The following is a 13,080-nucleotide window of genomic DNA, read 5'->3' on the forward strand; positions in this document are numbered from 1 at the left end:
TGATCTCCATGAAACAGTTCTAACCGGAAAGCCAGGCTATATTTAACCACTCAATTGATTGGAGCGATTCAAAAAATTGACGTTTTTATAGAATAACTGATGATCTACAAACACAAATAAACACATGATCTTTACTGAACTCTGCTCTGATTCAAGATTTGCATGTTAACTTGCAGCCAATTCCGCAAAACGACAAAATGTCAGTCAGTCAGTCAGTCATTTTCTACCGTATGTAATTTAAAATTAGAAAATGAAAAAAAAAAACACAACTTAGGAAATTTGCAAATATCCATCATAAAACGTCGTTGCTATTTAAAAAAGGAAGGACCAAGCAGAGAATATTTAAATAAAAATACTACAGTGGTTTTGTAAGCATTTTAAAAATAAAGTGTGCAAAACTTGTCTTTATGATATTTCATAAACTAACAACAAATTGCATATTTATGTCTGATTTCAAGAGAAGGACGCTACAGGAAATTTTCATGTAGACTACCAAAGCATGCGAAAAAAAAAAGAAGCTCAGAGCTGTTTTCCTGTTGTTTAAAAGACAAGGGAGCAGGGCAGAGAATGGGAGTCAGCATGCGGTCAGATCTGTAACATCTCCCCGCCCCAGAGAGCCGCTTCCCCGGGCTTGGTCCTCACAGACCGGCCGATCGCGCAACTTCTGCAGCTAACGATGTTGACATATTCACACAACACCCGACCGAGCCAGGGGGTTGGCGTTTCAAGGCGAAGCCCCTCTTTTTTCCAGAGTTTCCAAACACCTTCTTATAAGTCTGAATGTCTGTCCCCTCCACCCGAACTGTCAAAACCACGCCCACGCAGCCACCCAATTGGTCCGAAAGCGTCAAAGAGCCAATCAAACGGAGCGCTGCTGGTTGTAAAGCGCAACACATCCACACTGCATGAAGCCCTATGGGCCACAGAGGCGCTAGGAAAATCACGGAGCTGGGACCTTACCTCCTCTCTCTCTCTCTCTCTCTCTCCGTCGGACTCCTGTCTCTCTGCACACGTCTTTCCCCCCTGAAAAGTGTGTGTGCGCCAAAGGAGAGCGCAGGAATAAAGCGTGTGTGCGTGCGTGTGTGTCAGGGTGCATGTCCGGAGCGAGTGAAGGCAAGAGGGGGGGATTATTCGGCGCTATCGAAATATTTCAACACGTCGCGCTCTCGCTGCAGGACTGAAGCCAATAAGAAGGAGCCCATTTTAACAGGAATGCCGATATTGTAAACAGCGGAGGAAGAGAGGAGAAAGAATGCGCCGCGGTCAATTAAGAGACTCACCCCTGTTGGTTTGATTCGAACTTAATGTCCGAAAGGAGCAGAAAGGTGTCCCGATGCGCGTCAGCCTCCGGAGAAAATCGGCGTCGCAGCGCTCCTGAAGATTAATGGAGATCATTTTTGCTGTTTTGCTTTGCGGACTTTTGATTAAAACTTAACAAATGCCCGAAACTTGTCACAATTAGTGGATGTTTGTTGGCGTCGTGCTGAAGGAGGAGTTATAATTTCTTACTTCTTTTCTTTGCTTTTTTTTTTTTCTTTATAATTTGACTCAACTTGCTGCTTCTATCACGCAAAGTACGATATTTCCAGAAAAATCGCCGTTTCGCTTAACAACTCTGTATCTGCTGCCTGCACTTGGATGAACTTCCTGATGAGAGATCCAGTCATACAGGGATCAAGTATGGCATATCATCCGTTTATACCTCACCGGGGTCCGGAATTTGCCATGAGCGCAATGCTTGGTCACCAGCCTCCGTTCTTCCCGGCCCTGGCCCTCCCTCCCAGCGGTTCCCTGTCTCTGCCGGGCGCGCTGGGGAAGCCGATCATGGACCAGCTGATGGGAGCCGCGGAGACCGGCCTGCACTTCTCGCTAGGACACCAGGCTGCGGCCGCGCACCTCAGGCCTTTGAAGACTCTGGAGCCCGAGGAGGAGGTGGAGGACGATCCCAAAGTTCACCTAGAAGCCAAGGAGCTCTGGGAACTCTTCCACAAAAAAGGCACGGAGATGGTGATAACTAAATCCGGAAGGTGAAATATTCTTTAGTTTTTTCTTAAAACTCGGATTTCTCATGATATTTTATATATATAGTATCTCTGATTCCTTTACGCAGCGCTCTTTAATCTTAAATCTGAATCGCAGCGCTCAAACTCTTCTAATTAACCCACAAGACATGCAATCACGACCTCTAGATTATGTTTTCTCTATAAACTCAAACAATTAAATCTCCAGATGATAACCTTTAACATTTTTGTTGCTCCCAAGTAAACCCGTGGCAGAATTTATGAATGGAGTGAGATATTTGTTTTACTTTGCACCATGAAAATATTATTAAAAATAGCAATAGTTGGCACAGTTCTCAATTAAATGCAATTTCTTTTGCGTCAACCTCTGGCAGAATTTTCCTCGTTATCGTGGCATGACAGCATGCAAGGATCTGGTTTTTACCTGTGTGTAGGCCTTAAGAGGCAATAAAAATCAAAGCAACATTCCTTCAGCATTTACATGTTGTCTTGTTGTGGGTATGCTTGTGCAGAAAGGATGCCTTTATTAGGAGTTATGCAGCACATGACTGTTTTACGCAGATATTTGGCTTGCACAAATCAAGAAAAGTACTGTTTCCTTCAATACGTTTAGATTTCAAAAAAAGAAGAAATTTGTTTCTATGATCGCATATTTTGTTTTAAAAATTCTCTTCACTTTTACTTATTTCCAGGCGGATGTTTCCTCCGTTCAAAGTGAGGTGCACCGGTCTGGACAAGAAGGCCAAGTATATCCTCCTGATGGACATCGTCGCAGCCGACGACTGCAGGTACAAGTTCCATAACTCCCGCTGGATGGTGGCGGGGAAGGCCGACCCCGAGATGCCAAAGAGGATGTACATCCACCCAGACAGCCCCGCCACGGGTGAACAGTGGATGTCGAAAGTGGTGAACTTCCACAAGCTCAAGCTGACAAACAACATCTCCGACAAGCATGGATTTGTAAGTTCAACTAATGTATGTCAATTTTTACTATTTATCAAATTACTCTTTTAGTGAACACGCTTGTTAGAGAATTCATACTTTATTTCACAATTTTAGTTTTTGAACTGTTTGAACATTGGCTGGATTTTTTGTATATTCTATATGTTTTAAATATTTTGATTGCATTTTTAAAAAATATATATATTTAGAATTTATCTGAATATGTCAAGCTTCTAAAAAAAATGACGTTTTACCTGCTGATTTTTACCGAATGCGCTGATGTTGTTTTCTACAGAACAATTTTTTTTTCAATTTGCATATTGTTCTTATGCGCATTTTTTTAACGGTTTGTGTGCGTGCGTGCGTGTGTGTGTGTGTGTGAATGTGTGTGTGTGTGTGTGTGAATGTGTGTGTGTGTGCGCGCGTTGGTTTTGGTTTTGCAGACCATTCTCAATTCCATGCACAAATATCAGCCTCGCTTTCACATCGTAAGAGCCAACGACATCCTCAAGCTCCCATATAGCACCTTTAGGACCTATGTTTTCCCAGAAACGGACTTCATAGCCGTGACTGCATATCAAAATGACAAGGTAAGATTAGAAAGGTTTTTTGTAAAGTACTCCCAATCAGATTCTTAATGCACAACTAGTATACCCCCGCCCCACCCCTTATGCTCACGCACTTTATTTCACGCTCTGCGTCGCTTTGTTGTCATAAAATATGAAAGACGTCATATTTGTTTGAGGCTGGGAGCTGTTGTGTGTGTGTGGGGAGGGGGGCCAGCTGAAGCCTTTTATTTATTTAATCACGTGGAAAGGATTTGGCCCTGGCTCAGACTTTTTCTCGCTCTGTTAGCGTATTTAAGCGAGTGTGTGTGTGTGTGTGCATAACTAACAGGGCAGGGGGTTGAAAATGACGAAAAACAAGAGAGGGGGGACTTCGGTGGGGGAGAAAAAAAAGGGAGAGGCACTTTTGACAGACCATACTGTATTGGTAACTTTTTATTCTCAAAAAAACACGCAAAGCAAAAACACCAACAGATCATCTCAGCAGTCTTGTGAAATTGTTGGGAAAACCTTTAGGCACCGCATCTATAACCTCATCTGTGCAATAGCTGTAAGGGGATAACTTTTCTTAAAAGTTACAAACACACGGTGAGGGGGAGAAAGGGCCAAATCGTGCGTTTTTGTGCGCCTTTAGCATGTTTGCCTTTATGTGCTTTGGTTTTTTGCAGAGGCGGGCCAAGGTTGCATGAGACCCTAAGAAAGTGTGGGGCACCATATATGTATTATTCACGCTTAATTGGCTATTTATTTAATATTTTTGCATTCTACATTCCACAGCGGGATGCAAAGTCTAAATAACTCAGAAAAAAAAGGCTTTTACTCACTGATCTATTTATAAGGGGTTAAAGTGTGCATAAAATGTTTTCCCAGCTCAGACACAATCAAAACAAAATGTGGACTTATCTTTAAATAAAGACTTAATGTAACTTTAAAGCCGCAAAAGTTTTCCTTAGTAACTGGTCCATTTGTCAACAAGCCATGCATGAATTCAGTTTCTCTTGGAGGAGGGGTGTGGGGGGCAGGCAAGCAAGAAAATGCAAGCAGTTGCAAAATTTGCTTATGTCTTGGGCCAGCCATGGGCATTTGTCTAGTTTTGTTTTATTAATGGCATCCCTTTGTTTCATATGTTAACATGAACACACAACTTTGCTTCTTTCAGATAACCCAGCTAAAAATCGACCATAACCCGTTTGCCAAAGGATTCCGTGACACCGGCAATGGGAGACGGGAAAAAAGGTAAGACAGGAAGGGAAATATGCATTAGTCAAAAAGAGGAAAAGGGTACAGATGTCTTACATTGAAAGAGAGAGGGGGGATCATGGTGGATTAAACCATGCGTCTAAGCATCCACATTAACCCCCCGAGGAGTCTCCGTCTTGTCTCACTTTCATTTTAAACACTAATTCTGAAAGTCTTAACCTTTATAACACCGGAAAAGCAATATTTGCCCAAACAAGTTTCATCTGGATCTGCTGGGCTTATCCTGATGCTGTTTCTGACTGAGAGCTGTGTGACCTACGCCACCTGTAATAACCTGGACACTTGTGCGCAGGAAACAGCTGGCTCTGCAGTCCATGCGATCCTACGAGGAGCAGCAGAAAAAGGAAAACGGCGCTTCAGACGACTCCTCCGGCGAGCAGGCTTCTTTTAAGTGCTTCGGCCAGGCCTCATCCCCTGCCGTGTCCACAGTGGGCCCCCCACACCTGAAAGGTAGGCCCCACAGTTTCTCACAGCTCTTATCACTAGTCATAAAATTAGCAATATGGGAAGATTTATACTGTTTACAAAGGCTTTATAAATGTTCTTAATTAGTGTGCAGATACCAGCGTGCTTCAGTTGGTTTTAGACTAATCTGCAGTAATCCATTTTAAAAAAGCCTAGTCTTGTAGAAATAACACTAATCTCAGTGCATCATACTGGCCAGTGCATTGTCCTATGTGTATAATATATGTTTCTATTATGAATTAAAAAGAGGAAGCATAAGTAGCAACTAAAGATGCACCAATCAATTATCCAGAGATCATAATCTTCTGATTTTTGTTCTGATTGGCTCTGAGCAACAATCAGCATCTCAAATACTGGAAAAATCCAACATCCCCCCGACCCCCACCCCTTTCTATTGAATGCATCAAAACTGAGAGCTCCGACCATTTTCATTCTGTAAACACATCAACCAACAGAATGCACGTTGGTGTTTTGGTTTATTAACAAAACCAGATAAAGATTAAAGATATATGATTTCATGTATAAAAGGGGAAATTCTTGCAATTGCTTCATTTTTTGATTCAAAACCTTTATCAAAGAAGCTGATCTTTTATGTGTTATGGTCCTTTGAAAAAATAACATCAGGATCATAGGTCACATCTCAAGGGAAACCAGAAATTTTATTGTCCTGATTGATGTATTTTTACTTGCAATATGTATTTATTTACTCATTTATTTACTTCGTGTCATTTTATTTTCGTCACTCAGTGCAAGTTTTATAGTATCCATCGCTCCCTTATATATATATATATATAAACATCATCTTAGAAAAACTGGGCATCTTAGCAAAATTATTTTTAAAAGAGTTTCATGGTTAACAAATTTGGTTGTTTGAAAGGAGTTAAATAAAATATTGAAATAATAGAATGATGCATCTAAAGGTAAAATAAAATAGGAATTAGGAATTTTAAACTTAGTGAGGGTTTTTAAAAAGCATGTCTTAATACATCAGATCATCAAATGTTGGCTTTAAAAGCATGAGCTAACATAGGTCAAGACAACAACATGAACTAAACTAAGTTGTTTCCAAAAACGTAATGGATGGATGAATGGATGATCAAGCCTTTTTTTTATTTTTGTACCTAAACCTCCACGTCTCGCTATTGGTTAGCATAACCTACCAAACAAAACTCCTGAATCTCTGTTCTGGCTTAAGGCTTTGATGTGTTACACCAACAATTATGATTGGGCCTCGCGTGGTCATCCTTTACAAACTTCCTGGAAGTGTCCCTGTATCGATTGCCCTTAACAGCGTTAGCAGTAATGTAGCATTCTGCTTGTTCTGCAGATTTCTGTGATAGTGAGGAGGATAGTGACGACGAGAGCAAGGATGGCAACCACAAAGACGGTGCAGACTCCAGTAAGATCTCCACCACTACGGGGGACGGAAAGGATCATGAGACCAGCCCGGCTAAGGGACATCCCTTCAGTAGCAGCAACTCCACAGGCAGGAGAACTGAGAAAAGCCAGGCAGACTCTCGGCAGAGTCCCATCACCGTCATCTCCAGCACCACGCGTTCTGGGGAAGATCTCAAGAGCCCTAACTTGGACCAGTCCAAAACGGACGAATGTAGGTCAATGAGCAAGGACAGCTTCATGCCTTTGACTGTTCAAACTGACAGCATGCACATGGGCCACAACCACTTGCATAACTTTGGATTTCCAACGGGCCTGACAGGACAGCAGTTTTTCAATCATCTGGGGAGCGCGCATCCATTTCTCTTGCACCCCGGTCAGTTCAACATGGGGGGCGCATTCTCGAACATGGCCGCTGGAATGGGACCCTTACTGGCAGCGGTGTCTTCAGGAGGAGTAAGCACCATGGACACAACCAGCATGGCATCGCCTCCACAGAGCTTGACAGGGGCACCAGGCCTTCCCTTTCATCTGCAGCAGCATGTCTTAGCATCACAGGTAAAATCTATTTTCTGTGGATTAGGGGGATTATTATTATAGATGTTTATTTTTTGTTCTGTCTTTACATTAGTTCTAACAAATGACTGTATAAATTTATTTTAAAAAATTATTTAAATGATTAACTGTAAATTATTAATTTTGATACAGTCAACTGTGCAACAGGTGGAATATCTCATGGTGTAGGATAGCAATTTTGCCAACCACACTGCGTGGCAACCATTCCCAACACATTATGTGCCTAAACTGCAAGGACAGAATATATATATATATATATATATATATATATATGTGTGTGTGTGTGTGTGTGTGTGTGATTGGAAGCAGGAGAAAATTTTGAGTCTCCTTGCTTGACAGGTTTTTTTCATTTTTGTTCAGAATCCTCGTGTTTTGTTTGCTTTGTTTTTTTATTCCTTGGACAGGAATCACGCCACAGGGATCGAGATTTTTTTGTTATTATTATTTTCATTTTTCCTTCACACAAATTCTCGAATGAACCAAAGAAATCGCGTTTACGAGGAAGGTAAAAGGTAAATATTTGCTGCCGGATTTTGTTTCGTTCGGAGCGGATTTAAAACTATAGAAAACAAGACAAATCCCAGCATTTTAGAACCATAACAGCTACTTATTCTCATTGGTTCAGATTATTTTCTTTGGCTTTATCTGTTCTGTCATTAGCTGTCTTGTTTGACACCAAATTTCTCTATTTATCCGCAGGGCCTTGCCATGTCACCGTTCGGCAGTTTGTTCCCCTATCCCTACACCTACATGGCAGCAGCGGCCGCCGCTTCCTCTGCAGCCTCCTCCTCGGTGCACCGACACCCGTTTCTGAACGCTGTGCGCCCCCGCCTCAGGTACAGTCCTTACTCCCTCCCCATGACGATGCCCGACAGCACGCTCCTCACCACCGCCGTGCCTCCCATGTCTAGCGGCGGAGGGGGCGGCGGATTACCCGAAATGAAAGCGGACGGGCTGGTCTCGGCCAGCCCCGCGGTCACCCTGGACTCCACCTCGGAGGTGACCAGCCACTCCTCTGGGATACCATCGGCGTCTCCGAAGACCTGCGCGGAGAAGGACGCCGCAAACGAGCTGCAGAGCATCCAGCGCCTGGTGAGCGGACTGGAGTCCAGTCAGGACAGGCCCAGGAGTGGATCCCCTTAACCCACCCACATCCACAGCCCACCTGCTGCTACTTGTGTCGCTGTCAGGAAAAGTGAACCGTCATGAGGATAATGAAGACTCATGCAGGTTTTTAACAGAAAAAACTAAAAACTTTTTAGTTTCTGAAATGCACTTTGTTTATTACACACCTAAAATGTATATTTCTATCTCCCTCTCGGCCTTTTCTGTTTTTATTAATTTAAACTACACTTATTTTTCCTGTTATTTGAATACCGTACAAGTATTGAAACTGAAACGCTGGCATGGGTGTGATTTATACAGATTACGGAGAAGTTGCTGCTGTGTCCTGTCTCCTGTAAGTCGAAAAAAATGCACTCTGAATTTAATTGACTTATTCACTACCGTTTGGACCTACCTTTTTTGTTTGTCGTTTTTTAAACAAAATAAATACTGCTGTATTTTCTACGCTACGAATTCATAGACTGAGCAATGCATGCCCTCGAAAATTAAAATCTGACTTTTTGTTGTTTTTATGAAATACTAAATTTTCCTTTACTTTTTTCTTTTGATTAGATTAACAATTAAAAAATTAGTTGTTTTTTTTCCCAAATATTCCTAATTATTTTGTTTGGGAAAGGTCTACTGAAAGAATGGTGCTCCGGGACAAACCTAAGGCGCAAGCATGCGAAATTAAGGGAAGCAGAAATTTAAAGTAAATATAAAAAAATAAAAAAAAGATGAATGGTAGTATTGAGCATTGATGTAAATAGGGATATATAAAGATATTTATGTAATTATTTGATATTGTTATTGCGTGTAAATACAACGGAGTAGTTTGTTTCTAGGGATCAGTTCTTAATTTATTGTTAATATACTTGTGTAAGGACGATTTGTGGACTATTACCCCATCTGCATTTATATTTCCCTTTAAAACACGGACTTCATATCCCAGTCTCCTGTAAAACATCCACACAGAGAGATAGTGATTCACACTCATGTGCCATTGTATTTTCACCTGTCCTTGTGTGTGAAGTGCTACTGTTTAAAGCGAATGGAAAAGCGACATGGCACTGCACCAATGGCTTGAAAATAAAAAAAATATATATCTTTTTTCTTTTATTTGTTTTTTGAGAAGTATCGTTGAAGTGTGATAAAAGTGAATTTCCTTTCTCCTGTTTTAAAAAAAAGAATCTGATCGTTTTATTTTTTTCAAAAAAAAAAGTGCCGCATAATCGAAAATATGAAGGTTTTCTCTCTCTGTGTCTTTTTTGTGTTACTTAAGTTGTCTGTGGGTTACGTTGTATTGGAGTTATGTCTAGTTTACATCATCGACATTGTGTTCTTGAAAGTTTCAATAAAAAATATTGAAATGTTGTTTTTCAGTGTGTGCGCCTCGCTTTTCGCCGAATAACTAAAATTAACGGCAGCTTTTTACTATTTAAATGCATACCTGTGACCTTATTTAAAAAAAAAAAAAAAAACCCTGCTGTGATTTTCTATTGGCGTAGAAAGTAACTAATTTTAAAAGAAACATTAGGTTGCGTTTAAAGAATCAATTTGAGATGCCTTTAAAATCACTGAAACATCATACCTGAGGATCGCACGAACGTATTGTCTGTCTACTGCTATTGGCATGACCCTTAAGGCAGGATATTAGATATGAAAATTAAAGATGGCAGTCATTATCACTGCAGGCATATGCTGCAACTCGAATGAATCGAGAAAAATATGCAATGCAAGAAATATGTTTTGTTTTTCTCTCTTAAAATGCAATGAAATAAAATCAATTCAGTTTTGCTGGAAAGCGACAGCATAAAAAGCTTCAATGAGAAGGTGTCATCCTATACTGAAGAAGCTATAACATTTTGACAGCAGGAAAAAAGAAAGGCTATTCCTGATTGCTCCTATTGCACCTTAGAGTCATGAGTTTATCAATAGCATATCTTCATTTGTGTATCGCCTAGTTAATGTGTAGCAGGCCAGGCGCGGATGGATAGGTGTAAACGCGATACGACCCGTCTGAATTGGTCCGTCTTATTGCTCACCTGGCGCCTTGCATGAGCATATCTTCCATTTTATTGCACGGAAGGCGACAATGCGTCTGTAAATCGCGACGCCCCCTAGCGGCGAAGGGAGCTTTTATTAACCAGCAGACCAAAGGAAAACCCTGGATGAGAGCTCACTGGGGAGGCAAGGATCGGGTGATAAGGATATTTGATTCGGTCACAGGTCTATTGCAACTTTCATTATGTTTGTTAATGACTAATAAAGAAATGCTAAATGAGTCTGAAACAGCATGCAAACACTGGAATAAAGTTAATTTGGCTGTTTATCATGTTTAATAGCTTAATCATACATTTTGTATAACAGGTAACACTGCAAGCATTTATGACACTAAACAAAGGCTAACATAATAAAGAAAAACAAAACATTTATGGAAAAGTAAAATTTTTATTTTCTTTGTGCATAAATAAAAGAACAAATATGAGTCTATAGTGCATATTAAAGTTGGATATGTCTCGAATTGAATTTTAGAAAACAAAACAAAGCTTCTGCCCCAGAAATTATAACAGCGTCTGTTGGGGAGGGCATCTTCTACTGGAGTGGCTTTATTTGTGGATTTACTTTGTTGAAGTGGCCGTCTTTCAGAAATTATTGTTTTCAACTAGAAGTGGCAGTTGCGCCATCTAGTGGCTGTAAGTTATAATCAGTAAGAAAATCAATGCTTTTTTTCAGGGTTCCCAAGCAGTCTCTAAAAGTCTGGGAGAGGAAGTAATATGATTTATGAATTTTCCAGGTCTAGATATATATGGGAATTTTTTTGTTTTACCTTTAATGAAAAAAAAAAAACTCTACACCTGCATATACCAGTTCTCCTCAGAGGCCAAATATAATTCTTAAATTGAAGTCAGCAGTCGCTCAAAATCAGTCACAGGGCCGCAAATGGAATACCCCTAATTTACATCTATTCTAGATTCTAGATCTTTGTGATACTGAAAGGCAAAGTGGGGTTCTCCATTCTCCTAATCTGGTCACCTCAGTGTAATCATCTAACTACATTGTCTGGGATTTATAATCAGTTTGCTAGGTGTAACAAAAAAGAGCAACAGCATGGGCACACTTTAAAATGAAAAGTGTTACCATAATTCTTAGACATACCTCTTGTAATCTGTTAGGTATGAGTTTACATCTGATGGGCAGACTGCATTGACGTCCTTCTGTTTAAGAAGAGTCAATCATTTAACAAACATCCGGTAACTCAGAAAAACAATAAAAGCCCAATTGTTTATTAGCTGAAGGTCTAACAGATAATGCGATATTCGGTCTCTAAATTAACCAGCCTTCCGAAAAATGCTTCAACATTGTATGAGACTTTAAACACTGAGCTGTGAGCAGGAAAAAATTGTTTGATTTTTTTTAATTGCTCATCAAAAGTTGTGAAATGTGTTATTTTATGTTGTGAGAACATAAGTAAGGAGACAGTGAATTTATCGAACTAATTGTAACATTGCAATAAACTAACATCATCATTACAATATCAATGTGTGCAATGCTGATACCACAAAAGACTGCTTCGAATGTAACATTTTTCATTTATTTTGTTTTAAGTGGTTTGCTTTCACATTCTGCGGATCTCTATGACAGTTGACCGGTTGGATGGACTTTAACTGTCCTTGAGGCTGTCCCTTGATATACAGTTTAGCAACGAAGATGCTAAAGCATGCATTATTCAACAAAAATGTTACAGTATGTTTTCCTCATATGGGTCTGACATAATAGTACTTTCTGACCTTTTCAGTGGCATCTAGCTTCCGGAATAACATGCCTTTGAAAATAAGAGTTGCATCGACTGTGGACCATTTTAAGTCTTTTTGAAAAAGGCACATTTTTTCCTAGGCCTTGAGTTGTAGTTGATTTGATCATTTTGGCCTTTGTTGTGCAAACTCATATTTATTTTCATTTTTAACACTGACTTTATCTCTTAATGTTTTATTATTGTATTGAGGCTCATATTTTCTTAGTTCAGGATGATTTTGTAGGTTTTGCAACACTGTGGCTGACTACTGTTGCTATGGTTATTGAAATAAGTAAAACATGACTCAAAGTATAACAAGAGTTCAGTTGTTAACCTGTATTTTGTTACAAGTTTGTTCACCTGCCACTCAGCCATGACCTGCTCTTATATTCTCCTGTTGTCCAACTGGAAAGGTAAGTTTATGATAGTGACAGAGGACAATTATCACCTTGAAAAGCACACACAACAAAGGAATGGTGTTTGCTTCTATTTATGTCAACATCGTCTTAAATAAAAAGCATTCCTCGACTCATACAAAAAAATATTGGCCAGCCAATATGGTCATGATTGTTTTTGAAAAAAATCTTTCATTTTGAACAAATATGTCGCACAATGTCATGAGTTCAAATGTAATGCAGAATGACCAGTTTCCCTTTCAAAATATGTTGTATCTTTAACAACATTAAGCACATTGAAGAACAATTTTAGTTTTATGCATTTTGCTTGCCCCGAAACACCTCAGGTTAATGAATTTCAGTATGAATTGAGTTTGGAACAACAGGGGATCAGCATTAACTCAATTACAATCCATACAGCAGACTGTTGAATGAAACAAATAAAACAAAGAGACACCAATACAATTGTGCGTTTCTTCCTACATGTGGGTGCATCAGTGCATTTCCCTTTTGTGTTTGTTTTGTATGGACGTCCAGTTTTGTATGCTGGATGCCACTGT

General features: G+C 40.0%; 1 protein-coding gene and 1 long non-coding RNA gene across 3 annotated transcripts in view; one reads left to right on the forward strand and one right to left on the reverse strand.

Annotated features, from left to right (window-relative positions):
• LOC124872501 overlaps positions 1-1,057 on the reverse strand; it is an 83,121-nt gene extending 82,064 nt beyond the window's left edge. Inside the window, exon 1 of the long non-coding RNA XR_007039305.1 lies at positions 961-1,057. This is a non-coding gene — a long non-coding RNA (uncharacterized LOC124872501). The remainder of the gene's footprint in view (positions 1-960) is intronic.
• Positions 1,058-1,098: 41 nt separating this feature from the next.
• tbx3a (T-box transcription factor 3a) lies at positions 1,099-9,703 on the forward strand. 2 transcript variants are annotated; one of them, XM_047372590.1, is made up of 7 exons: positions 1,099-2,027; positions 2,714-2,996; positions 3,407-3,553; positions 4,689-4,765; positions 5,082-5,239; positions 6,582-7,207; positions 7,925-9,703. In XM_047372590.1, exons 1-7 carry the CDS (start codon positions 1,639-1,641, stop codon positions 8,366-8,368), a joined length of 2,124 nt encoding a protein of 707 aa, XP_047228546.1. In that variant the 5' UTR covers positions 1,099-1,638; the 3' UTR covers positions 8,369-9,703. The 2 variants fall into 2 exon arrangements, with proteins under 2 accessions (XP_047228546.1, XP_047228547.1); XM_047372591.1 differs by having other exon boundaries at positions 1,100-2,027; positions 2,714-2,981.
• The last annotated feature ends 3,377 nt before the right edge of the window (positions 9,704-13,080 follow it).

The sequence above is a fragment of the Girardinichthys multiradiatus genome, chromosome 8, assembly GCF_021462225.1.
Source record: "Girardinichthys multiradiatus isolate DD_20200921_A chromosome 8, DD_fGirMul_XY1, whole genome shotgun sequence".
NCBI lineage: Eukaryota > Metazoa > Chordata > Actinopteri > Cyprinodontiformes > Goodeidae > Girardinichthys > Girardinichthys multiradiatus.